The 27,801-nt window shown below is 51.7% G+C and overlaps 1 protein-coding gene and 1 pseudogene across 3 annotated transcripts; one reads left to right on the forward strand and one right to left on the reverse strand.

The window, feature by feature from the left end:
• The first annotated feature begins 283 nt into the window (after positions 1–283).
• LOC116951160 (cytochrome P450 2B2-like) lies at positions 284–7,338 on the forward strand (annotated as a pseudogene).
• On the reverse strand, positions 7,025–27,460 carry LOC116951190 (sodium- and chloride-dependent creatine transporter 1-like). 3 transcript variants are annotated; one of them, XM_076073466.1, is made up of 15 exons: positions 26,941–27,459; positions 21,741–22,011; positions 18,799–18,930; positions 17,972–18,275; positions 17,518–17,650; positions 16,652–16,786; positions 14,986–15,089; positions 14,395–14,519; positions 13,368–13,480; positions 12,148–12,285; positions 11,621–11,723; positions 11,211–11,311; positions 10,525–10,695; positions 7,990–8,136; positions 7,025–7,157 (listed from the first exon to the last, which is right to left on the reverse strand). In XM_076073466.1, the coding sequence occupies exons 1-14, from the start codon at positions 27,025–27,027 to the stop codon at positions 8,038–8,040; spliced, it is 2,016 nt and encodes a 671-aa protein (XP_075929581.1). In that variant the 5' UTR covers positions 27,028–27,459; the 3' UTR covers positions 7,025–7,157; positions 7,990–8,037. The 3 variants fall into 3 exon arrangements, with proteins under 3 accessions (XP_075929581.1, XP_075929582.1, XP_032825559.1); XM_076073467.1 differs by lacking the exon at positions 7,025–7,157 and having other exon boundaries at positions 7,408–8,136; positions 11,140–11,311; positions 26,941–27,460; XM_032969668.2 differs by lacking the exon at positions 7,025–7,157 and having other exon boundaries at positions 7,408–8,136.
• Positions 27,461–27,801: the final 341 nt, after the last annotated feature.

Below are 27,801 nucleotides of genomic sequence, written 5' to 3' on the forward strand. Positions count from 1 at the left end.
AAAACATGCTTCAAATCGCTTTAAACGATTGTCATTGTAGTGCGTATTTAATGTGGCGCTGCACTCTGATGTTGTAGGAGAAAACATTAAAAAGTCTATTTAATTAAGTAGAACGTGTTGTCTATATTCATGTAAAGTTGCGCATTTTGGTGTGACGTCACATTTCTCAACCCACCCCCCTCGTCACACATCGTCACACGTCTGACCCCCCCCCCTCCCTAGGTGCGTGACGTCATTTATGGACGGACCCTTTACAGAGAGGGGGTTTGGGAGTTTGTCCAAGTTCACCTTTCAGAAGGGATAGCCCCCCATCCCGAGCCGACCCCCACGATACAACATAAATAAGCAGGCAATATTTACGCCTCCTTCACACACATCCATCCGACCGCCCACATCCCGTGTTCTCACGCGGAACCCACCCGCCCCTCTTACCAAACCCCGTCTCTTCGCACGTGCATAGCAATGTCTTCCAGCGGCATCAGTGTGAGCGAGCAAAAGTGGCTTCCACTTGCCGCGTCTCGTCAGCAGTTGCGTGGACTCGTGTAAGTGCTGCGGGGTTGCTCGTTGCTACAATCGCGGGCGAGAGGTCTCCCTCTCTCGAGCGCACAAACATCACTCGTGTCAGGGGCAGGGCTGGAATCAACAAACCTGCAAACGCTGCCCAGTCGAGCCCCTTCCCACGTTGCGCCCCACCGCTGGTTCCCATCGGCTGGGTCGGGGTCGTCGCTCGGGGTCAGGGAGGAGGAATGCGCCCCGGGTAGAGGGGGCTGCTGCTTCTGGGCGCAACGTCAACAACACGATCGCTGGGTGCACATCAGCTGCAGGCTCGACGCCATTTCTCCATCCTTTGTTCGTTGTCAAGGTTCTGCGATCGACGTGCTCTCGCCATCATCTGAACGCGGCCCCAAACTCTCCGTTCACATGGCCAGCGCTCCGGAGTTGGAACCGGGCCGAGAGCCGGGGCAGAGCTTGGCGAGACGGCACGACCCTGGCTGGGCCGCCTCTCCCCAGCGCAACGTGGCCCGCTTGGCGGGGCTCTGCACGCTGCTGCTGCTGATGCTGCTGTCCGGCTACAAGCTGGCCCTGGGCGCGGGGCTGTCGCTGGCGGTCGCCCTCGTCGTGCGGGCCATGATAATGGCCAAGTGGGGCCCCGCCACGCCGGGTCGAGCGCCGCCCGGGCCGCGGGGCGTGCCCCTGCTCGGGACCGCCTTGAGCCTGGACTTCAACTCAATGATCGGCTCTTTCGCTGGCGTGAGAGACGCAGTGCCATTGGCACGGATGGTGTCGAGTGTTGTTGTTTGTGCTTGTGTACCACTGACATTTAATTTATTTAAATGTTCTTCACCAACGTGACTTTACCGAAATAAGCAAAGAGTATGGATCCTTGCAATCAGGAAAACTTTAAAATCTAGAATGACAAATATACCTGTTTATTTATTGTTACTCGTCAAGGAATTTCCCACCTGGATAATCCCGAGTGGAGTAACATCTCGGGGTTTTGTTACATTTATTGAGCAAAGGCACAAAACGCCAAGCGGACAGTATTCGCAATGGGTGTCGCCTTTGCAAACGAAACGTTCCATCCCAAGGGATTTTTTTTCCAGTTGAAATATTTTAATTGAAATCAATTGGACCGAACGTGGGAGAGGATGGAGTAGGACACAACTTGGAAGTTCCTTTCAAAGCGTTGGTTAAAGACAACAAAAGTTGATGTTCATCGGAAAGCGGAAGTTGCCCTGGGTGAGGCACGTGTTCAGGATCGGACTCAAGATGGGGCACGCAAACTGGAGGTTTGGCACGGAGCGTGACGACACGAGAGAGTTTATAGATATCCCGTGGGGGGGGGGGCAGTAATTCAGATTGTCACGCGCGTGTAGCCTGTGGCGGTATTATCCCCGGTGGCGATACACTCGTGTCCAGCGTCCATTCCCCCCGAATGTTGTTTTGCAGCTCGCGAAAAAGTACGGGAACGTGTTCCAAGTGCAGTCCGTGGGGCAGTCCGTGGTGGTGCTGCACGGGTACGAAACCATCAGGGAGGCCCTCGTCGGCCACGCCGAGCTCTTTGAGGACCGCCCGGTCATGCCCATGTTCGAGCACATGTTGGAAGGGCACGGTATGGCAGCAGCAGTCAGGTATAGATCGTCGTAAATAGTCAGCGGGGCCGTCCATAAATGACGTCACGCACCTAGGGGGGGGCGGGGTCAGACATTGTGACGATGTGTGACGAGGGGGGGGGGTTGAGAAATGTGACGTCACGTAAAAATGCACAACTTTAAATAAATATAGAATTGTTATACTGTAAAACTAATTGTTATAACACTCCGACAACATCAGAGTGCAGCGCCACATTAAATACGCACTACAATGACAATAGTTTAAAGCGATTTGAAGCATGTTTTATTTTCAAAAGGGAAATATGGTTTGGGGGGGGGGGCAGAGCTTTGTGACGTCATATTTGAGGGGCGGTCTGACTTTTTGTGACACTGTGACGAGGGGGGGGGGTCAAAATCGTCCAAAATCGCGTGACGTCATTTATGGGCGGCCCCCTATCAGGTGCGTGCAGCGCGTCGTGGATTAATTTGTGTATGGATATAAAAGATTGGTAATCACGATGAGGAGGAGTATGGGTCGTAGTCACGAGGACTGCTGCAAAGAGCACAACCATAACAGACGACGGTTACATTGCAGCGATGCTTTACTCAATGTCTGTTGCCTTGAACTTTGGCCACGCTGTGGAATGCAGCAATCGGAGCTCACTGGGTTGTGCAGGGTATTGCTATAGAACAGAGATACACACACAAAGACAAAGGCCCCCCGTATAACCAGACCCAGGTGCCATGGGTTGACCGACATGACTGGCAGTTACATTGCCTGCGCTTTCCACTGTGCCAGCTCGCTGCGGTTTATTCGCCGACGCTCCGCTCGTTGTTGTGAGCGTCGCTGCTCTGGCCTCCACTGTTGTTGGATTAACACGGTGAACACAACATGCGGGGCGAAAGAAGTTCAACAACATGCATACGGACTGCCCCGCGCGCACAAAACACGGGCAAACAAACAGCGCAAATACCAATCGTGCTAAATTATAAATTGCCATCATGGTGCCGTGTGACGGGCGGCCCAGGGCACACATCCCGAGCGGCCCTCCTCCGCGCGGGCCCCCCCATCGCCAAGCTTGCCGAGCGCGTCTCTCCACCTGCACGCCCCCCACCCCCTAGGAATTCTGTTTTCACGTGGGGAACGGTGGCGCCAGATGCGGCGATTCGCGCTCCGCACGCTGCACGACTTCGGCATGGGACGCTCCATCATCGAGGAGAAGATCCTGGAGGAGGCCACCTTCCTCTCCACCGAGTTCGAGGCGATGCGAGGTGCAGAGTCGCCCTCCCTCACCACTTGAAACGATGGCCACGTGCTGTCCCTGGCTCGCTGTGTCATGGCTTTGGCTTGTTGTAACATGGCTTGCTGTGCCATGGCTATGGGCACAGCAAGCCATTTACAACAAGCCCATGGCTATGGCTATGGGCTTATTGTACCGTGACTCACTGTGTCATGACTATGGCTTGCTGTGCCATGGCTATGGGCTTGTTGTACCACCAGCTTGCTCTTCCACGGCTGTCTGTGCTGTGTTTCAGGAGCGCCCTGGGGACCCGAAAACAATGATCAGCTGCGCGGTGTCGAACGTGATCTGCTCGCTGTCCTTTGGGAAGCGCTTCACCTATGAGGACAAAGAGTTCATCAAGCTGGTTGCTCTGCTGAGTGAAAACGTGAGGTTGTTAGCAATTCCTGTCAATCAGGTAAGTGTCTGTGGTTTTGAAATTCAACAACACACCGACAATATTCATTTGCAGCCGGTTGCCAGTCAACTGCTGGATGAGGGTCTCCCCACGCTGTGTCAGAAATGGGGCCGTTTGACCGTACATCACATCACTGGTGATGGCGAATCCAAAATCTGTTCAGGTGTCGCTCGCCATTGATGTTAGCCACGGGTGGGAATTTAACTCGGGTCGCCGGATTCATAACTCCGTACCACCGCTGCTCTAAACTATCATTATGGGTTTTAGATCCCACAAGGATTCTGACCGGACCACGTAGATCCAAACGGCATCATTTGGAGCACCGGTATTGTTTGTATTTATTTCCCCCTGTAGTCCATCGCTGCATCCCGGGCACCCTCCCGCTCGCGCGCAGCCTTTTAGTACAGCCGGTCGTTGTGGTGTGACGTGCATCGCCGTCTCTCCTCAGATAAACAACGTCTTCACGTTTCTGCGCCACCTTCCCGGACCGCACACCAGGCTGTTTGAGAATGTGCGCCGACTCAAGGCCTTCCTGTCGTCCTTCATCGAGGTCCATCGCAATGCCCCCGAGCAGGATGAGCTGCAGGACTTCATCGCCGCGTTCCTCGCCAGGCAGCGCAAGGCAAGGCCTTGGGACCTCCGCGGGCCATTGGCGACTGCGAGGCCTTCACCGATCTATCGATTAAAATCGATTCTCACGTTCTCGTGCCGGTTCATGATTGAGTTCCGGGTCGGATCGCCCGCCTCGTGAAACAATTGAGTTCAGATGTCGTGCGGTTGGTGACATTGGCGAGGTTTGTGTTTGCAGGAGGCTGGCAACCCAGACACGTACTTCACAGACAAGGCCCTGCTCGTGGTGACGCTGAACCTGTTTTTCGCCGGCATGGAGACCACGTCGACCACACTTTACTGGGCTCTGCTTCTGCTGATGAAGAACCCCGACGTCCAAAGTAAACACCGCGGCAGAGCGAACGACATGAAGCAACCACACGCTCCATGCTCGCCGCACCTCAACTCCGCGGGGTGGCTCGCCCCGGGCCCGGCACGGGGCCTGTTACCCGACCCGTGGACATCGAGGTGGCCATCTCCTGGATTGCCAGAGTAGCAGTAAAGCAAGTGGATTTTCTCCCCTTTGTATAAACACTGATTGAAGGAATTGGCCAAACATCCCAACGTAGGACCACAGAGCTTGGACAAGTATCGGAGCCGGATCAGGTCGCCTTCCCGCTCGTCTGTGGCTTTCCGCGCCTCCGTTGAAAAAACTGTGCGCTTTTAAATTACTAAGTGAAACTAAATCAGCATCACAGTTACCCCGGCTGCTGCTGTTGCTACTCACTCAGTTATCCGTGCTCTCCACTACACAGGGCGATGTAAAACATCAGCAGCTCCCCTTCAGTAGAATTGAAGCGACTGGATATGGCGCAGCACTGTACACGGGCAGCCAAATCGCGTGGCTCCGCCAATCATTAAGCCGCACGGGCAGTGCCCCTGTCCGACCCGGTGTGTGCGGGTGGTGGTGCACCGCAGGGCGGCTGCAGGAGGAGGTGCTCGCCGTGATCGGGGAGGGAGCGGCCGCCCTCGCTGTCCGACCGAGAGAAGTTGCCGTTTACCAATGCCGTTCTATACGAGGTGCAGCGCTTCGCCAGCATTGTGCCGCTGGCCCTCCCGCACGCCACGACGCGCGACGCGCTCTTCCAGGGCTACTTCCTCCCCGAGGTAGGGAGCCCCGTGCCGCCCCCCCCACCCCCGCACCGCCACCGTGCAAGTCGGTGCCTGCTCTGTTGAGGGATCCACGGCGCCAGCGATCGTAACAATAATTACGTCACCTTGCACCGCCGCTCGGTGTTCGCTCTCGTAGAGGGCTGAGGAGGAACCACAGGAGAGTGGGAAGGCTGCGGCAGCTATGTCCTAAGCCTGTGGAAAATTTATCCAAGATCTGCAGTCCTCTATATTTTAAGGTGTTATCACAATTAATGAGTGTTTACATGTGGGAGGAAACCAGAATTTCCGGGAAAAAACCCTACATTTTCGGAGGGGGCAACACTGTTCCGTACAGATGAAACAGTTGTGCTGTCTCCCTACCGTCTCCCTGCCGGGTCCATGCCGTCTCCGTGCCGTCTCCTTGCCGTCTGCGTACTGTCGTCTCCATGCCACAGGGCACCATTGTGTTTGCCGTGCTGGACTCGGTGCTCAAGGATCCCTCACAGTGGGAGACCCCGGAGGAGTTTAACCCCTCGCACTTCCTCGACCGAGACGGGAAGTTCCGCAAGCGAGACGCATTCCTGCCATTCTCAGCAGGTACGTTGTGACGAGTGATTGGATAATGATTACGACAATGATCGCCACTTTACAGCCCCTTTGTCAATCCACTGCTGGATGCTGAACACGGGGGTTGTTTGACCATACTTCACCACACTGGTCAGTGCGGGCTGGAGTTGGGAGGAGAGGACCGGTTCAGACATCACTCATTGCTGACGTCATAGCTGTGGCTGGGATTTTAACTCAGTTTGCCAGGTTCACAGCAGTGCACGAACCATTGCATAACCGTTGCTCCCCCTTACAAAAAATGTCTGCACCATTCCTATCGAGGGATTCCATTACTTGGTTGCCACTCTGTTATTACTGTTGACCATCGTCCATCCTCCTAGCGATGCATCCTGCCCTAGCCCACTAACGCTTGTCGAATAGACAATGCGATGCCTCTAATGTGCGCGTGTTCTCCAATCCACAGGTTCCAGTTCCCGTCTGTATGTAATTCAAAGCAAAGCACCCTCCTTGCTACGTTGCGCACTTTTCCATTCCATTTTCCTTCCTCAGTGTCCCACGTTTCTGACACGTCAGCCCAGCCGTGGGACGCATTCGTGGTTTCTTGTCCCGGGATTATACGGGGAGGGACCGCGTAAAACACGACGGCGCCCCCCTATCTCACACGAGTGCCAAGTGGAGCTCGTGTCCTCCAGCAAGGCCCGAGCCGAGTGAAACCTGACCCCTTACTATCTCGGTCTCGCCCAGTGTTCGCCAATGTAGAGGGGCGACGGACCGAGACGACACTCGTCGTTATCTTCTAACATTCATAGCGGCGCTTGCATCTCAGAACGTTTCACATCTTTCCGCAAACATTCCGAGGGCACCCCCAGTGGCAGCTATCCCTGAGCAGTAGTAGGCGAGTTGGCACCGGCCTGCGAGTGGGGCGTTACGCTGATGGTGGTGGTGGTGTTTGGTGTCTTTGTGTGTGCACCTGTCGCATGCCCAGGCCGCCGCGTGTGTCTGGGGGAGCAGCTCGCCAAGGCCGAGCTCTTTCTCTTCCTCGTCGCTCTGCTCCAGAAGTTTTCATTCGTGGCCCCGCGTGGGCCTGACAGCCTCAACCTGGCCCCCCAGAATGGCATCACAGTCGCTCCACTGCCCTTCGAGGTTTCCACCGTGCCGCTCTAATAGTGCGCACCACTTTAACTGCCATGTCGCTCTAACTGCGCCGCTTCTGCAGAAAGCGTGAAGCTAACTTTCACCAGTTTTGCATAGTAAAGACCAACAGGGTTGAAACATTTCAGCAACGTGGTCGTGTTTCTGCTACAATAATTGCTTCGTGTGTTTTCAGAGTGAATCATCAGTTGAGCTCTTTTTTGTACAAACATCAAAATAGTTTAATTCGTGATCGCGATAACAATGTGCAATTTGGAGAAGAGAGACATGCGTGCAATCAGAGGCACGGGAAATGCAGCAAAAATACCGAGCGACATGGAGAGACGCAGCTAAAAGGACGTGGCACCAATGCACGCTGCTGGCATCAAGAGGTGCCAAAACGTGTGGGGCGGCTGCTCGGTACGTGGCCCGGAGTAAGCGCGCTCCCCGCTCGCCACAGAGGTTCGCGGTTCAAATCCATTGGTCGCCCTGGTTATTGCTGTGGTGTAATAACTGTGATTATACTACCACGTGCCACCTGCTTCACTGACAGCGGATGTTAAAGGCCCCGTGATGTAATTCGCAAGAGCAGGCCATCGTGTTCCAGCATCATGGTCCACTGAATATACACAGAGCAATCATCGCCTGCGAAAACTTAGCGGAGCCCTCCTGAAAATTACTCACGGGACTCGGTGAAACGTTCTGGGTAAACGAGCGTAACAATAGTGATAATAATGGGTTCAGGTTAACGCAGCGAGGCGGCCTGTCGGTGACATTGCTCATGCTGGTGGCTGCTCACCGTGAACAGCCTAAAGCAGAGTGCGACCCAAGCGTGGAGCTCAGGGCCTTATTTAGCCGCGGGCAGCAGAGGGAGCTCCGACGGGAGCGGCTGATGGAAGTGAAGCGGTAGCTCGAGTGAGACGGGCGACGTCAGGTGACGCCAGCGCTGGGTCACACACAACCAGACATGCCGTCGCACAGCCACACAGACACACGCCACCACACAGAGTCACTTCAGGCACACGCCGCCAAACAGACACTGCCGCAGTTACACAGACCAATACCAATACCCGCCATTTGCCACTAAGTGACGGTGATGTCACCACGGCGCCCGTGCCAGGCCAAGTGCACTTTGAGGCCACGTGACGTCTCAAAGGCTCCTGAACAGGAGGTCACGGGACAGACCCAGGTGCCATTGGTTGGCTGATTGAGATGACTGGTAGATGCACCAGCTGTACCCCCTACTGTGCCAACTTGCTGCATTTTTGCCGCCCGGCGCTCCGCTCGTTGTTATGATCATCGCTCCTCTGCCCTCAGTTGTTGTTGGAGGGTGACTGCCTCAAACTGCTCAGTAACATCTTTCACGAGCCTCCTCTATAGAGGCCAATCTTGACACCGCTGGTACCGGTCTTCGGCAAGTCCACTCAGCTCCACATCCTCCCATACCGCATCAGTCCATCTCTTCTCCAGCCCATGTCGCGCCCGTTTATCCCTCTCTATGCGGCCAAACAGAAGCTGTTTGGGCATGTGGTGCCTAGGCATTCGGGCTACATGACCCAGCCAATGCAGCCTTATCTGCCGGAGGAGCTCACTGATGGAAATGTGTCCAGATCTTTCAAGGATTTGTGAGCTCTTCACATAATCCAGTCTGGTTAAACCCAGGATGGATCGTAGGCAGGCCAGCCTGAATGTTTCTCACTGGCACAGATGTTCCATCAGAGGGGTCCACGTTTCACAAGCATAAAGAAGGGAGCACATGATTGTGACCGAGAAAACCCAAAGCTTCGTGCGGAGCGACAGACCAGGTAGCTTCCACACAGCATTATGTAGCTAATGAAAAGATAATGCAGCCCGACTGATTCGGAGCAAGACCTCTGCTGTCAAACCGCAGCTGGTCATAAGCACACTGCCCAGGTATAGGAAACTGTCCACTCTCTCCATAACTGCTCCATCACAAATGGGGAACTGAGGGGGTGGAATGTTTAATGGCGCAAAATACCCAGGCAGGTGCTTAGGTTTGGTGGTGCTAATGGTAAAACCCCACCCCTTAGTGACACACTCCAGGTTCAGCAGCAGCACCTCCAACTCCTATGAGTGAGCAGCAATCACCAGATAATTAGCATACGTAATATGGTTGACCAATAGGAAGCCATCCCCAACTGCACGCGGGCATCGATGAGCCTTCCATTGTATTTGTACCAGATGGAAATTCCTCCGGTACAGCCATGGAAAGCTTCTCGAACTATGTCGTCAAAGATGATGTGAAATAATCTGGCAGCTAGAGGACATCCCTGTCGTACCCCAAGGTGAACAGGGAATGGTTCCAAATCCTGACCACGAAGCTTTACCCGGGCCTTCTCACCATGATGAAGGCCCTGAATGATCGTAAACAGTCAGGGACTCCGAAAGCATGAAGAACCGCCCACAGCCCTGGCCTGTTGATGGTATCATAGGTCTTGACCAGGTCAATAAAACAGAGATGTAGGTCTTGTTGGAAATCTCTACACCTCTGCTGTAACAGACGGACAGAGAATATGGCATCCGTGCAGAACCGTCTTAGTCTAAAACCACATTGGAGCTCCGCAAGCCTCTCCTCAGCGTCCCTGGAAAGGCAATGTTGAATAATCCTTGCGAGAAACTTTCCCAGAGGGGGGACCACATAGATTGCAACAACTATAGGGGCATTTCTCTAACTCAGTGTGCCATTAAACACTCCAGGGCATCCTTCCATACAGACACATGCCACCACACAGACACACGCCTCTCACACAGTCACACAGACACACGCCATCACACAGACACACAGACATGCGCAATCAAACAGACACCCGATCACTGTCACCATGCAGCACAGTCACACAAGGTCACACAGGACATTAGCGCAACATTGATCACAGCACAGACCGTTATTTCTCCAAAGAGTGGTCCGCTAGTGAGTAACCCAGTGGTGGGTAACCCAGTGGTGAGTAACCCAGTGGTGAGTAACCCAGTGGTGGGTAACCCAGTGGTGAGTAACCCAGTGGTGGGTAACCCAGTGGTGAGTAACCCAGTGGTGAGTAACCCAGTGGTGGGTAACCCAGTGGTGAGTAACCCAGTGGTAAGTAACCCAGTGGTGGGTAACCCAGTGGTGGGTAACCCAGTGGTGGGTAACCCAGTGGTGGGTAACCCAGTTGTGAGTAACCCAGTGGTGAGTAACCCAGTGGTGGGTAACCCAGTGGTGAGTAACCCAGTGGTGGGTAACCCAGTGGTGAGTAATCCAGTGGTGAGTAACCCAGTGGTGGGTAACCCAGTGGTGAGTAACCCAGTGGTGAGTAACCCCCCACCCCCCTTCCACCTGTGCGAGGCTGCCCTTGGCGGCGGCGAGCTTGTAGAGTGCCACGGCCGGGATGCACAGCATGGAGGAGAGCGCGAGCAGCCAACCCAGGGCCTCGGCCCAGCCGGGGTACTCGTAGCGGCCGTTGTACACGAGCCGCTCGTAGTGCACCAGATGGAACACGAAGATCCCCTAAGCGCACGCAACCCACATGCAACGCATACGCAGGCAACAATACAGAGATAAGTCAGGAGTGGTCTGGGGTGTCGAAGTACTTAGCCAGCACCGGTGAGCTGCATGGGCACTGCACGGGCTGGAGAAGAGATGGAATGATGCGTTACAGGAGGATGTGGAGCTGAGTGGATTTCCGATGACCGGTACCAGCGGTGTCAAGATCGGCCTCTGTGGAGGAGGCTCGTGAAGGGACGCTACTGGGCAGTTGGAGGCAGTCGTCTGGTAACGGAGGGCGGAGGAGCGACGCTCACAACGAGCGGAGTGCCGGGCGGCTAGAATGCGGCGAGGTGGTACAGTGGGCGGCCCAGGTAGTGTATCTGCCAGTCATCTCGGTCAAGTCAACCCATTAAGCCTTCGCTATTCCATAAGACTTCTTTGTTTCATGAAGCGTACAAAGCGCACCTAGTCTGGTACCGGCCCCATGGTGCCGTCATGGCCACTTGAGGGTGGAGGGCGGCCGCTGTGGTGCGTACCAAGCACACGGCAGGGCTGACCACGCTCCAGCACCACCACACCCATGCGTGCGGACGGAACCCGAGCATCGCCGTCAGGTCCTGCATGAACCGATTGGCTCCTGTACATACCAACAATGCCAACAACATCGACAACATTAACAACATCACCAACATCGACAACAGGTATGAGCAGGTACTGTATGTAGATGGGTTGTGAGTGAATGAGTGAGTGGGTAAGCGAGTGGATGAGTAAGCACATGGACTAAATAAGCAACCATGTGTGTCAGTAGGCTGTGGGTGAGTGATTCAATGTGTGAGTGATTCAATGTGTGAGTGGGTGAGTCTATGAGTGGGTGAGTTTGTGAGTTTGTGAGTGAGTGAGCGTGCGAGTTTGTGAGTGGGTGAGCATGCGAGTGGGCCTGTGCTACCGTAAACCCAGGCCACAGCGATGCACTCCCAGCCCATGAGCCACAGCATAGAGATGCCACTGGCTGCATAGCTGTCAAACAGCTGGAACACATAAATGCCACCCTGCAGCACAGACACATCGCAGACACATCCGTGCCCTCAGCTTGTGTACTCACTGCAGAAGAGTAGATGTGTTTTGTCTATAGGCCTGTTTACTCATTCGCAATGTTTCCTAGAGGTCTCGTTTATTTAACGATGCAACCCTGGTCGTGGCCAGTGAAGCGAATGCCACTGCCAGCCCTAATGACGGGCAGGAGACTCCGAACAGCTTCACCATCGCCGAGCCTCATTAGCACGGCCCGGCGAACAGCGCTCGCATTGCCGGCCTTCATAGCTGCTCGCTTAGCATTTGTCCCAAAACGTCTGTTAAGGCTATACGGGAGATCTTTGTCTTGATGGGGGAGGGGTGGTGGGGGATGAGGGAGGGTGGTCACGTGGTGAGCGTGTAGGCCGTAGGGAGACAGCCTGCCAAGTTGGCGCCCGCTACCTGAGTCACCATGGTGACGGAGAGGAGGAAGCTGACGAGGCAGCACAGACCCGTGAAGGCCTCGCGGCGCCTCTTGCCACTCAGCTGGGATGGGAACAAGTCCGTGAGCCCCGTCACAAACCCCTCCATCCCCGCAAACTGTGGCACGGGAGTAGGGGAGACGAGAGGGGCAAGAAACCTCGCGGTTTGGCCAAATTAGTCACGATTGTTCAATTATTTTAATAATGTCAAAATTCCATGCTGAGCACCCCAATGCTGTCGCATCTCTTCTTTAACCAAGTTGCAGAGTACTTGGGTTACTCCAGCTAATAATGGCCCGGTGTATCATGAACGTTCAGGTTTGGAAGTGGCTCCGAGTACTGAGCTGGCACCGCCAAGACCGTGGGTCCCAAGCATGACGTGACCGTTGGTGGATGTCGACATCATTCCTCCTACACCTTTCCTCTGAGAAGCGATTCCTGGCCTCTTGGTAACGATGGGAGGGGACAGGGGCCATGTCGCCCTGTGGGTGATTTTAAAATGGCCCGAAGATGTTTTACGGCCGCCCGCGTTGCGGCGATCGTCAGCAAAGTAAAATATACCAAAGGGGAGTGCGTGCGCCTCTCATCTCTGTCTACTCTCCAAATCCAGTGACAGGAAATCCGCATTCTTATGACAGTCATCGGGATGGAGAGGTGACACTGGACTGCACTATGAACTCGGAGGCTTGGCCATGGCTAACATCAGCGCCCAGTGATGTTTGAACCGGTCAGGCTTGGTTAGGATAAATCGGAAATCAAGCATCAATGTCGATAATTAAAGTTTCATAATTCCTGACAAAATGTATATAAATTATATAAATAACGAATTGAATATACATTATGAAATGAATGCCAGAAAATGACTAACGAAATGACAGCCATGTTGCATGGGATTGTCTTCCTGACAACTGATTGGTTTGCACAGTGGGAGTGATGACATCACCCCGAGCAACCGTAGTCATGTGACCAAGCGTTGCGATCTCGGTAGGACATTCATTATAACCTCCCTTAATTCTAACGCCATTTCAGATCCTACTACAATAACAACCTGATCTCGTCAAGGAGAATAAACCATCACGTGAACATATGTTGTTTCTCTGGAACTCCGTTGATTTGGCTACATGAACTAAAGTGGTCCACGCGTTGTTCCCAGTAGGAGGAATGTCTCCTGGCGAGAGAGAGCTATGTGCGGCAGCTCACCTCGCTGTCCACGCCAAGCAGCAGGAGCATGATGAAGAGCAGGGTGGCCCAGAGAGCAGGCACCGGCAGCAGGGAGATAGCACGTGGGTAAACCACAAACACCAGCCCGGGGCCTACACACACACACACACCACTTATACACACGCACGTACCTATATAGGGCATCTCTTGACAATAGACTGACAGTCCAGTCTCTTGACGAGGTCTCTAGACAATAGACTAACAGTCCAGTCTCTTGACAAGGTCTCTAGACAATAGACTGACAGCCCAGTCTCTTGACGAGGTCTCTAGACAATAGACTGACAGGCCGGTCTCTGACGGTATCTCTAGACAATAGACTGACAGCCCAGTCTCTTGACGAGGTCTCTAGACAATAGACTGACAGCCCAGTCTCTTGACGGGGTCTCTAGACAATAGACTGACAGCCCAGTCTCTTGACGGGGGTCTCTAGACAATAGACTGACAGCCCAGTCTCTGACGAGGTCTCTAGACAATAGACTGACATCCCGGTCTCTGATGGAGTCTCTGGACAATAGACTGACAGGCCGGTCTCTGATGGGGTCTCTAGACAATAGACTGACCGGCCGATCTCTGATGGGGTCTCTAGACAGACTGACAGCCCAGTCTCTTCACGGGGTCTCTAGACAATAGACTGACAGGCCGGTCTCTGATGGGGTCTCTAGACAATAGACTGACAGCTCGGTCTCTGATGGGGTCTCTAGACAATAGACTGACCGGCCGATCTCTGATGGGGTCTCTAGACAGACTGACAGCCCAGTCTCTTCACGGGGTCTCTAGACAATAGACTGACAGGCCGGTCTCTGATGGGGTCTCTAGACAATAGACTGACAGCTCGGTCTCTTGACGGAGTCTCTATACATAGACTGACAACCCGATCACAAGGACCCTGCGAGTGGCAGCCACAGGGGAAGGTGGTGCTGGAGGAGCGCTGTGGTGGTGGCGGTGGCGGTGGCGGTGGCGGTGACGGTGGTGGCGGTGATGGTGGTGGCGGTGATGGTGGTGGCACCGGTCTCGGCGACATGGCTGATGTCCACGCCCTGCTCCTGCGCCATGAAGCCCAGGAAGGAGAATACGACAAAGCCGGAGAAGAAGCTCGTGGCGCTGTTGATGATCGTCAGAATAATGCTGTCCCTGGTGTTGGTGCCGGCGCCAGCGTGGGAACACATCGGGTAACCATCACGCGCAACACAACCACGCGCAACGCAACCACGCACAGCAACATTTTTAATGCAGCAGTATAGCGGCTAAATGCTACTGCCACTCAACATGCTTCACAAACCTCTGACAGCTCTATCATGTGTCAGCGTGTGTGAAAGTGTACCTGGCCTGACGCAAGCACCGTGGTGAAGTCATCGTCACAGAGTGGGGGATCACGGCTGTTATTGTTGTCTGGATGTGCGAGTTGTGTTTGTGTGAATGTGCGTGTAAATGTGCGTGTGTCTGAGCCTGTGTCTGTGACACAAGTGGGAGCCCCAACCAGAGGGGAGGAAAGGGCCAGGGGGGTGAGAGCAAGTGGAAGGACGGAGAGGAGTGAGAGCCCTGGCCGTGGGGTGGTGGTGCAACGCGGGAAGCTCCCGGCCGCCCCCTCACCACTCACCGGTAGCAGTTGTTGTGGAACTTGTTGTAGCTGCCCAGCGCGGGCAGAACCCCGAAGCCCACGCCATAGCAGTAGAACACCTGCGTGCTCGCCTCCACCCACACCTACAGCAGCAGCAACAACAGCCGCGGTGCTTGTGCCAAGCTAGGTACACCCGGAGGTGACGTGAATTATCAAACGTTTGCCGGCAAGAGGTCACGGAACAGACCCTGGTGCCGTGGGTTGACCGAGTTGACTGGGAGATGCACCACACCTGCGGCATATGCGCACGTAGCATCCCAATCAACGCTCCAGCACTGTGGGCATGGAAGCGGTTGCTAGGCAAGGAGTCACTGCAGCAGCCATTCAGCTGACAGTAAGACAACCCCCATGCAACATGGCCGACATGGTGTCACTCATGTAACATGGCTGCCGGTCTGTGCCTCAGGTATGTTCATGTTGATTGAATGCGTTATTGATATTCTTGGTTCTTTCGGTAAAGTCACGTAAAATATGTGATTCCGGACATACAGTACCCTGGCGTCTACAAACTAAGTTGCCTCTATGGTAGTAGTTACATTGGAGAAACCAAACGACATGTCTCAGACCACATTCGTGAACACAAAGCAGACCTAAAACACGGTAGGACCAACACCTCGGCCGTGGCAGATCACTGTTATAATTCAGTAGGCTCACATGACATTGACTTCTCCAAGACAGAGGTTCTTTGCAAGCCATCTGGCTACCATGAGAGATTCGTTCATGAGGCTATCCACATATACAAACACAGAGACAATTTAAACCGAGAAGATGGATTCTGGCTTAGAAATCATTGGAAGGATTTGATAAACCATTTCGGGTCTTAATTGATTGTTCACGCTTACGGAGGCTTTCAGACCGCATCAATTATTTTCGTCTCCCCCCTCCTCTTTTCCGAACATAGATGGTCTCGTCCATCTGAATAACTGCCAAATCGCTCTCCGTGGTGCTCACGTTAAAAGAAACCGCCACTTTTTTCAAATTTTCTTGCTGTGGTTTTCACACCTGATGATGATTGCTTGTGTTGCAGTCGAAACGGCGTGAGGATTTTATTGTTTTTTATTTTTATTATTTTATTGTTTCCCTTCTACGTGACTTTTCCGAAAGAACCGAGAATATGAATCCCTGCAGTCACGAAAGTTTTAAATGCGTTATTGATGTTAATGATGTAATTATAAGTGTTATTAATATAATAATTCATTATGTTATGTCACTGATTATTGGTTGACTTACTTTTACTTTGACAATCAACTTACCAGTGAGTGGTCCTGATAGCCCCTAAAGTTATCTTCAAATGTTACAATGCTTTAATGTCTTCACTCCCTCATCTTAGCTAACACAATTTCTAGAACTGCGCAAGTAATTTTGTACTCAAGTCCTAGACTCCTAGAGCACATTCCAGCTTCCTACCAGGGACACAAACCTGGACATTGTTGCCAATCCTGGGCCATCACACGACTCGGCCCATCATCATTACCTTGCCGGGGTCGATAAGACGAGTACCACTTTGCGAGGAAGTAAACAGTGCTTGTCCTATGGATCGACTCGCCCCTGCCACAGAAACGTGGAATTTGCAATGTCTGCCACTGGGCTGGCAGAGGCAGGTTCCCACGGCCGCAATGCCGCGATCCAAGCGCCGACCTCCGACCTGTGGCGTGGCGAGCTTGGCCCAATCGGGTTGGAGATAGTAGGTGATGCCGTCGAGAGCGCCGGGCAGCATGACTCCTTGCACGAGCAGCACCAGCAGCAGCACGTACGGCACGGAGCCCGTCACGTACACCACCTGCGGGTCCCGCCCGACAAACACAGAGATCCCCCATATAGCCTCCAACACGGTCGGGGCAAGTGCTGTTAGCGAGCAGTGCCTACGAAGCCTGGCACGGCGTACGACTGGGTGGGTTGTTTACAAGCCGTGCCAGGCACTTGTGAAAACACCTGCCTGAGCATTTGGTCTGACGTGTGGCACCTACGTTTTCTGACATTTACTCGGCCGCACGCGAGGTGCCACATCCGAGTCACCTGACCCTCGGCACTCGGTGAGAAATTCACCCCCGGGGATTCGGTGAATTATCGCGATCCAAGGCCGCAGTTCGTTTCACAGACCCCTCTCTGTCGTCTCGATTTTTATACTTGCAGGAGCAAACAATTTGCATGGTTTTAATTAACAAAAAATCATTACATTCCAAATAATACCCCTCCTGCAATTGCGGTGGGAGTGCAGCATCTCACCTGACCAGCTCCCGCTCCAATCCCAACATTGCACAACTCAGCGCCTTCCACAGGCTCTGCTGCCTGTCTCTCCCCTCTCACTACTCCCCTCATTGCTTGGAGCTCTCCTCCACGAGCCATCTGTGCCATCAACTCCATGCCCCTGTTCCAAGCCCAAAATCAATGCCTTCCGCTTCGCCCCTCTGCCCTTGACTGACTGCCTCTCTCTCTCTCTCTCCACGGTACAAACACTCTCGCTGCCCATGCATGGACGCCATGCCGTCCGCATCAAGCACCACAGGTCACCTTGCCGGAGAACTTGATCCCCTTCCACACGGAGAAGTAGACCAGGAGCCAGACGGCCAAGAGGCACAGCAGCATCTCCCAGTTCACGGAGCCCAGGTCGTGCATGCCTGACGACACGCGCAGCACGTTCCGCCTGTGTGAACAAAGACAAAGATCCCCGTGGAGCCTGTAGTAGGCTGTTGGGGCAAACGCTGTTAGCTGGCAACACCTAATAAGGCCGGCACGGCGCACGCACGAGGGGGTGGGTGGCCAGCATCACGCCTGGCCGCCTGTGTAGAGTTGTAAATTCCCGATTCTGCTACGAAGATTAAGAACCCGTTCGAATCTCTCGCACAACGGCGGCTTTAGAGAACGGCCCACTGAAACGGATACCGCAGAGCTACGTCAGAGATTCCTCCAGCGAGCGACCTCTGGCCCACCGCCGCCTGCAGCGCAACGTGCATCATCCACTCACTCCCAGAATTCCACGGCGGGCGAGGTCGTGTCCTGGCACGCCGAAGCCCCCTCGCTGGCGTTGCTGGCCGCACGCGAGGTGCCCAGGCCTCGGGACAGCGAGACGTTGCGGAGGCCGCTCGCGTTGGACGGGCACGACGCGTACGTGTCGGAGCAGGCAGCCGTGGCCCACCAACCCTGGCAGTGGGTCCAGGGCAGCTGGGCCGTGGTCAGGCTGTGCAGGAGGTAGTAGAGGGACCAGGCCAGGACCACGATGTAGTAGAGGTCGCTGAGGAAGACGACCACCATCGACGCCACACCGACGCCTGCACCACAGTAATAATCGTGCGGAGGTGGTCACGTGGGTCAGAGGTCAAGCGCTGACACAGCACATCCAGAGTTGGGACCAGGAACTGACGATTAGAACCGGGTTCTCAAGCGCAGCTTGTTTATGGTCTCAGCCAGGGCACCAATTACTTCAATATATTGCGGCTTTTTTCACCAAATTTGTATAAATGCGAGAGTGTGCAAATCACTCGTATAGAGATTTAAAACATTGGTTTCACCATTAATCGAAAAACACCTATTTTATTTAATCACGAGTGCCTCGCAAATCGGAAGATCCGCGAGTTTACATCCGGGATCGATACCACGAGCACCACGTCGCTGGGAATTCAGAAAGTCAACAGCGGTTGTCCCATCAATGGACTCGCCCCTGCCATAAGAATGGTGAATTTCCACCACTGGCCCAGGGGCGTAACGGAAGACGAGCCCACGCACCAATGCTGGACAGTTATCACCGAACAGCGTGCCGAGTTCTGCTCGCGCCGCACTCGGCAAAGACCGTACCGGTGAAGAGCGGCACGATCTTCCACACGCCGATGGTGCCCTGCTGCGTGAGCTGCCCCAGGGCCACCTCGAGGAAGAAGAGAGGGATGCCCACGCACACCACCGTGAGCCCGTATGGCACGAGGAACGCCCCTGCAGACGCGGGAGATGGGCGGCGACGGGCACACGAGGACGAAGGGAGAGGCCAACAGTAGGAATGAGTATACGTTTAGTAACATGTAAGGAATTAGTATAGATTTAGTAACAAATAGGGAATTAGTATGCATGCATTAGTAACAAATAGGGAATGAGTATGCATTAGTAACATATAGGGAATTAGTATGCATTAGTAACAAATAGGGAATTAGTATGCATTTAGTAACAACTAGGGAATTAGTATGCATTTAGTAACAAATAGGGAATTAGTATGCATTAGTAACAAATAGGGAATTAGTATACGTTTAGTAACAACTAGGGAATTAGTATGCATTTAGTAACAAATAGGGAATTAGCATGCATTAGTAACAAATAGGGAATTAGTATGCATTTAGTAACAAGTAGGGAATTAGTATGCATGCATTAGTAACAAATAGGGAATTAGTATGCATTAGTAACATATAGGGAATTAGTATGCATTAGTAACAAATAGGGAATTAGTATGCATTAGTAACAAATAGAGAATTAGTATGCATTAGTAACAAATAGGGAATTGGTATGCATTAGTAACAAATAGGGAATTAGTATACATGCATTAGTAACAAATAGGGAATTAGTATGCATTAGTAACAAATAGGGAATTAGTATGCATTAGTAACAAATAGAGAATTAGTATGCATTAGTAACAAATAGGGAATTGGTATGCATTAGTAACAAATAGTGAATTAGTATGCATTTAGTAACAAATAGGGAATTGGTATTCATTAGTAACAAATAGGGAATTGGTATTCATTAGTAACAAATAGGGAATTGGTATGCATTTAGTAACAAATAGGGAATTAGTATGCATTTAGTGACAAATAGGGAATTGGTATTCATTAGTAACAAATAGGTAATTAGTATGCATTAGTAACAAATAAGGAATTAGTATGCATAAGTAACAAATAGGGAATTAGTATTCATTAGTAACAAATAGGGAATTAGTATGCATTAGTATAGGTAATTAGTATGCATTAGTAACAAATAGAGAATTAGTATGCATTAGTAACAAATAGGGAATTAGTATGCATTAGTAACAAATAGGGAATTAGTATACATTTAGTAATAAATAGGGAATTATTATGCATTAGTAACAAATAGGGAATGAGTATGCATGCATTAGTAACAAATAGGGAATGAGTATTCATTAGTAACAAATAGGGAATTAGTATGCATTAGTAACAAATATGGAGTTAGTATGCATTAGTAACACATAGGGAATGAGTATACATTTAGTAACATATAGGGAATTAGTATACATTAGTAACAAATAGAGAATTAGTATTCATTAGTAACATGCAAATATACGAAACTTGGAAATCCAGAACTCGTGCATATCGAGGGTTTACTTTATTTAACTTTATTTAACTGCATTTACGAATTTTGTTTGTGCATGAGAGCTATATTTTCCATTCTGTAAAGTATACAAATATTAATGTTCCCGTTGTGAAGCTGTCTCTTCATTCTAGGAGAATACGTTATCTTCCTGCACTATTATTTAAATGATGTTTTTAATGTTACACAATGTTATACCATTATACAGGGTGCTTTAAAAATGTTTTAACACTTATATGGGACTATCGTTTTTAATGGAAAAAGAACAGATAATACACTATAACATGATAACAAATGTAATGTGAACAGCTTCAAAAAGTCAAAGAGTCTCAACTTGTTCACCATCGTTGTCAACAAATGCCTGGGATCTTCTCCAGGTGATCTCCAGAGCCCCATCGTTTTTTAGGCACCCTGTATTTAATACTACGGTATTGCGACGCTACGTGATGGTGGTGATCATCATCATCATCATCGGCGATGATCGATCCACTGTTGGATGAAGCCCAGAAGTGGATTGGATGGAACCCAGGCGCTTCTTGCTATGAGCTGCGAGTGTTGCATGGCGGTCACCCTCCTACTGCCCTCCTCCAGACCTTGTGGAGCTGTGCGCTGATAGTTTCGCCAAACTGGTTTTTTTCCAGTTCACTTTAAATTACTTAATAATTCCTCCTCCTCTTATCCGTGCCGCTGCAGGCGTGTAATTATGCGTGTGTGTGCACGCACCGCATCGTGAGAGGTCAGCAGTGTCCATCGTAAACATCTCACGGATATTCTTGGTTCTTTCGGTAAAGTCACGTTGAAGGGAAACAATAAAATATATAGTTTTATATATTTTTATTATTTTATTTTATTGTTTCCCTTCAACGGGACTTTACCGAAAGAACCAAGAATATGAATTACTGCAGTCACGAAAGCTTTAAATCAAAATCTCACGGATAGTGAAAACCTTGGCACAGTCGCTACTGAGAATCTATGACCGAGACCTCCTCATCTATTCGCAAGAGAACCGGCGCTGCAAAGGTCCAGTTCAACCAGACAACCAGGCACTCAGCGGCCCAGGTAGGGCCGCTTTATGACATTGCTTGGGTCCTCAGCTATGTTAAGCTTTAAAAGTCTCCTCGAGGAATGTCCATATATATTTATTATAATGGAAGGAAATTAACCATTTCAGACAGAGTATTTTTTTCCATATCTAATTAATTTTTCAACCGATTATGTAAAACGTTAAACTTCATATTACTTTATCGAAATTAGAGGCCCCTCGATATGAGGCACTAACTAAGCTGTAACTTACTTAACTCATGCCTAAATCTGGCCCTGGGCCCAGGCACAGCAACGGTCCAGGCACAGTGATGGCTGTGCGACCCAGGCATAACGGAGGGCAGAGAGTGCGATTCCGCACGTAGCCGTAGCTGCAGGGCCCTCTCTCTCACCTCCACCGTTCTTGTAGCAGAGGTAGGGGAACCGCCATACGTTACCCAGGCCCACACCGTAGGCCACGCCCGACATCAGGAAGTCCATTTTTCTCGCCCAGCTCTCTCTGCCGGGCCTCGCCTGCCCGGGCGCCACCTCCGATGGCCTCCCTGGGCCTCCTGCCGCCCCCGGCCCCTTGCGGCCTCCGCCGGCCGTGCTGTAGGCCACAGACGGCCGCTCCGCGGCGCCGTGGACCGCGATGTCAGCGGTTTCGCACGCGAGAGGCATGACCTGAAAGACGGACAACGGATCGCTCGCTCGCTTGCTCGCCCAGTTCCATAACTGTGCAGGACACGCGTGTCAAATACTCACCTGTGGGGCCAGAGAGGCACCTGTGAGAGTAAGTACAGCAAATACGTTTGTGGCCTACCCGTGACGGGTGTGAGTGCTCTCTTCTCGTGGCCGTTCGCTTTCGCTGGGTGCACTGGCAGCCTCTTGCATGCACGGTCCGTCGGGGGTCACGATGGCCAGGTTTATGTCAAAAGCCAAAGTGATTTCCCACTCAAGTGAGCATTGAGGAGGTGCTCATCACCCCCGAGGCCAGTGGTGGAAATGACACATTCCTAGGGCGGGGGCGAGTCTCTGCATTGGACAACCACTGTTGAATTTGCCACAATGCGGTACTAATTTTATCGACCGTAAAATATACTGAGTTGGTTGAACAACCCGAGCAGGACCGTGGGTGAAGTGAGGATTTCCTTGATCGAGAATTTTGCTCGTGTAAGATCATTGGCGCGCCTTATCTGAACCGATCCTGAGCACCCCTTCACAAAGGGGCACGGACCAGAAGGGTGAAGTATGGCGAAAACACCCCCATGAACGACACAGCATAGGCTGCATTGACACAGAACAGGAACCACATGTAACCGAAGCTGTAAATTATTCACGGCCACCCAGCTGGTGCTGCTGCCAAGCACACAACCCATGGTCGGAGGAAGGTCGCGAGGTCAAATTCTGAGCAGGGGTCAAATCGGCCCATCAGTCCCCTGCGATCGATAAAAGAACACATCTTTATCGGAGCGATCAGTGTGGGTGTCCTATGAAAAAAACTGGTCCCGGCCATATCTATGTTGAAAGTGATATTTCAACGACTTGCCGAGTGATTACTTTTTCTCCCAAACACGTATCCGGTATTGACAACGACAGCAGGCAGTGGTGGACGTGTGCCAGTACGCCGTGCGGGAACGCCGGCGTGAGAGGGGAGAGACAAAGACAGTCGCAGGAGACACTTGGGATGTCTGCCAACAGCATTTGAGAATCGCGGATAACAAAGTAGAAATAACACGTAGGCTTTCACGACCAATATCATCTATAACAGGTTTTTTTTAGGGTTAGATCGCGTAAATATATAAATGTGTCGTTAAACCCACCACCACCCAACAGCCAACTAGTAAGGGTTGTAACTTAAACAGAACGTGGCCAATTCATCACTCGTACAGCACACCGGTGTGTTGGAGAGCCAAGCCACAACATTTGCAATCTGAGTACGACGTTTCGCCACTAATTACAACTCGCTTCATCAGGCGACAGCATCATTTGCTTAATACAAGCAACACTCTTCACCGGTTTTAGCATGCAGTGTCTCATTAGCGGTCGCAATCAGGCTTGTTTTGCTCCCCTGTGTAGGTTTGCATTGATTAGATTGGGCGGATGCCATACGAAACCAACAGACTCCGGTTCAACTCCCAGCCTCGGTTATCTAACGCCTCACCACCACCTCGCTCACCACGTCCCTTACCCCGTCCCTCACCACCTCGCTCTTCTTTTCTTTGGCTGTCCATCGCGAACGATGATGACTGTGGAGAACAGCTAGCAGCAGCATTCTCCTACGCGCTGGTGGGATGAGAGGCCAGCCCTTGAGCTGAAGCGTCAACCATGCTGTGGGCAAGAGTTGCTGCTCGTCCGCTGAATGGGATTCGTGTTGTGCCGTTGCTGCTGGTGTTGATGGCGAGAGTTTTTTTTACTTTTTCCTTCAACCCTCTGACTGAGTCGACTACAGCAGCCACTTCTCCACTGCTTACAGTTGGCTAACATTTCCCCCCATGTGTCCCACACATTGATATTGGCTGCCTTGAGGTGGCTTTTAAGGACGTCTTTGTGGCACAGTTCTTGGCCACCACAGGAACACGCTTTGGCCTCTTTGAGTTCACCGTAAAGAAGGATTTTAGGAAGCCGATGTTCTGGCATTCGAGTTCCGTGCCCTGACCATCTCAACTGAGAGGAGACATAACTGTTCCCTCTCTACCCTGTGGATCGCAGCTCTCGCCAGCACCAGGAATCATTCATTCTTGCCACTCGATCCTCGCGATTTATCTCAAATTACTCAGCTGTAGGCTCGCCAGTTTATTCAGGTGTCGTCTGTATAGTATCACTGTTTCTACAGATTAAAGTAGTGAAGGAATTACCACTGCACTGTAGACCTTTACTTTGACGAACATAGATATTTGGTGTTTGAACATATGTCGTAGGTTCAACTGAGTCGCAGACGTGCTCTTGGAGGCAACACATTTATTTAACACCAACACACGGGGTAACTGACCACCAGGCTAACTACACTAGCTACAGCATAACTAGCTACTACGGACCACAGCTTGGGTCCAGGTCCACGTGTTGGAGACTTGGAGAACGTGGAAAGTAGACGAAGGTTTTCTTCAGGATGAACAACAACAACAACAACGCCGGCCCCTCTGGGGGACCCGGCTTATATTCTCTGCGTCGTGGCCGGCTCCGCCCTTGGCCACGACCACCTTCCAGAACCCTCTAGCAGGATCTCGACCTGGACCATGTGACCACACGGCCTCCAGTAACCCCTTCCCTACGGCCAGCACTCTCACACCCGATCCTCTAGGGCCGGTACTACACCCACATCATAGAGGTGTCCGTGATGTCGTTACATCGCACGCCGTTCCTCTCTAGGCCCGGTACTACATCCACACCATAGTGGTGTCCGTGATGTTGTTACATCGCACGCCGTGCCTCTCTAGGGCCGGTACTACACCCACATCATAGTGGTGTCTGTGATGTCATTACATCGCACGCCGTTCCTCTCTAGGCCCGGTACTACACCCACACCATAGTGGTGTCCGTGATGTCGTTACATCGCACGCCGTGCTCCTCTAGGGCCGGCACCGCACAGTGACATCCCACGATGTCACTTCACATACAAACGTTGTTGATTGTTTGCATGTTTTACCACAAGTGTCCGGTTAATGCAAACCTGATGCCTTTTGCAAAAGGTATATAGTTGGTTGTAGAACATCTTAACACCTACATCATTAGACCTCCTTTGCGAGTACCAAAATATAATAATAGGTCTAATGATGTAGATGCTTACCCAGAGCCCTCATTAATTTGATAGTGGCATTGTCTTTGAGCTGTATGCCTTTTGGCGTCCTCTGGTCTAGCACCAATTGAGACGAGGCTCAAAAGAAAGCCGTCTCTGGTGTCGACAAATCAGTTTCAAGGACAATGCATTTATTATCAGTGTGTTTTTTGTTTGCATTTTGACCACAACTATTGTGGTTAATGCACACGTGATTCCTTGTAAAAAAAATTAAGCTTTGCTGCCAGGAAAAAGGGGAAAACCCTATTATTATCTTAACCTATTCTAATGTTAAATTTTGATTTAAAGCTTTCGTGACTGCAGTAATTAATATACTTAGCTCTTTCGGTAAAGTCACGTTGAAGGGAAACAATAAAATAATAAAATATATATAAAACAATTATTATATATAAGACATTATATATAAAACAATTATTTTATTGTTTTATATATATTATTATTATTTTATTGTTTCCCTTCAACGTGACTTTACCGAAAGAGCTATTCTTACGTTGTTATGTTGTCATTAGGCATGCCTTGTTTTATAAACACAAAACTCCACGAAACAGCTGTGAGCGTGAGCAGCTGTTGCTGCTGTCCCGAGTTGCTGTTGTTACAAGTTTGTTCGTTTCTCTTTTTTTATTGCACTACCGATAACCAAAATGAAAAAAAAAACGATTAACCTGGTTACCGGTTTGGCGCTCACATATAAACGTCTGTCGATAAACTCGGCACATTCAGTGTCTCATCAGCGGCCACGCTTCTTTTGCTAATCCTGTGTATGTCTGCATTGACTAAATTGGGCGGGTGCAGTACCATACCGACAGACCCCGGTTCGACTCCAAGACCCGGTCATCCAACCAACGCCTCATCACCTCGCCCAGCACCCTGAGAAGCCCAAGGGAGCTGTAACGGCCCGTGCGATGCGCATGGCAACTTGCAATTAATGCAGAGGACGCCGGCTCTATTCTATCTCCCGGCGCGGCAGCTTGTAACGGCGGAGCAGACTTTCTCAAACTCACCCCCCCCCCTCCACCGCCTCTACCCACCATGCAGTATATACAGTATGCAATAGATGAGTCCAGCACGTAAAATGTGGCTACTGCCACCTCTTCCTAAGCGTCTGGTCAGCATGGAGGAGTAGGCCAAACACCCTCTCTAGAGCTGCCTCGAGTGGAGGGTCCCCTCTCACGAGCAGCACCGGGTACGAGGCGTTGCCAGCCGCCGCTCCTTTAAACCGCACGCATGCGGCGACTTTGACCGCCGTGCCGTTTGTACGTTCACGTAACCCCGATCCGCGCATTCGTTCTGTGAAATTCCTCCGGTATCGGCTGCCGGGCTTCCCGACGTTTACAAGCGGCACAACCGGTTTGTCAACACGAGTCGCGCCTTACCAGCGCCATCCCCACGACGACAAAGATGTCCCGTGTACTCTTAGCGGACTGTTTGGGGCAAGTGCTGTTAGCGAGCACCTATGAAGACCGGCACTGTGGCACATGAGGAGGTGGGTAGCCAGCACCACTCCCGGCCGCCTTTGTCTCCCCAGTGGCGATGTTTACTACACACCGCACCAGGTACTCATTTGGGGCTGAGTCGATATTAGGGGTCGTCCACCACCCGGTTCATACATCCGCCGCTATTTTTGGTCGTGAGCGGGAACCTTTGGACCGCCGGGTTCGTAGCGCAACGCGCTAACCGCTGCGCCACCGCTCCCTGCCACCCCCGTACCCACCACCAACCACACGGACAGGGAATGAATGAAGGACACCACCACCAGCACCACCAACCCTTGTGTTGCACCGCGGGAGGCTGTGCTGGCTGGCAAGTCGCTCACTCACCGGGCAGCAGACGGGCATGACCTTGCAGGACCTTGCAGGCAGCAGCAGCAGGGCACGGCTGTTGTAACTCTCACCCCGCAATCTCATACCCGTACGGGCACGCACAGAGGCACCCACACAGCCACACACAATGTCACGGAGCGGAAGAGGCCGTGGCGATTATATTTGAGATCCTAGCGGCAGGGGGCGTTCATTTTTCTCCACTTGTTGCCACACATTGGCCCAAGTGTCGAGTCGGTTACCTCCCCAGAGGACCCCTGCTCACGATGATTTTCTGCCATTAGTTTAAGTTTCATTTATTTGGTATAGAACTGTGAGCCATGCGGCTCTTGACTCGGGTGCAACCGCAACAAAACAAAAACATGAACAAGAAAAACGTCTTAAAGTGACTACGCGCAACAGAAAAAAAATCCAGGGACAAAAACAGCAAAGTCTTCCAGAAAAAATATAAAGCACCGCATTTCAACGCCGTGTGGCAAAAAAAAATCCCAGTGGGATGCAAGTCGAACAGTAACATCCAGAAGACGCACACTTTGGTCCTGTCGGTAAAGTCTGTCGGTAAAATACAATTTTCTACCCACGTGACTTTACCGAAAGAACCAAAGGGTACGGATTCCTGCAGTCACGAAAGCTGCAAATCAAGATTGAACCATAAGACCATTTATATGAAAGTTATCAGGCGAACTCTGCATCCCGTGTCGCGAGCGCGCGCGACCGGGAGGGGGTAGGTTGCCGCGGTGGCTGTTTATGATGGGAGGGACATGCGGTTGACTAGGAGGTGCCAGTGGTGCGTTCAATGGAGAATACCGGTTTGGGGATTGGAATTGTGAAACTCGTCGCGTGGTTGCGAAAAGGTGAACA

Source organism: Petromyzon marinus, chromosome 42, assembly GCF_048934315.1.
Source record: "Petromyzon marinus isolate PM22_M1 ecotype Great Lakes invasive population chromosome 42, UKy_Petmar_22M1.pri1.0, whole genome shotgun sequence".
In the NCBI taxonomy this organism is placed as follows: domain Eukaryota; kingdom Metazoa; phylum Chordata; class Hyperoartia; order Petromyzontiformes; family Petromyzontidae; genus Petromyzon; species Petromyzon marinus.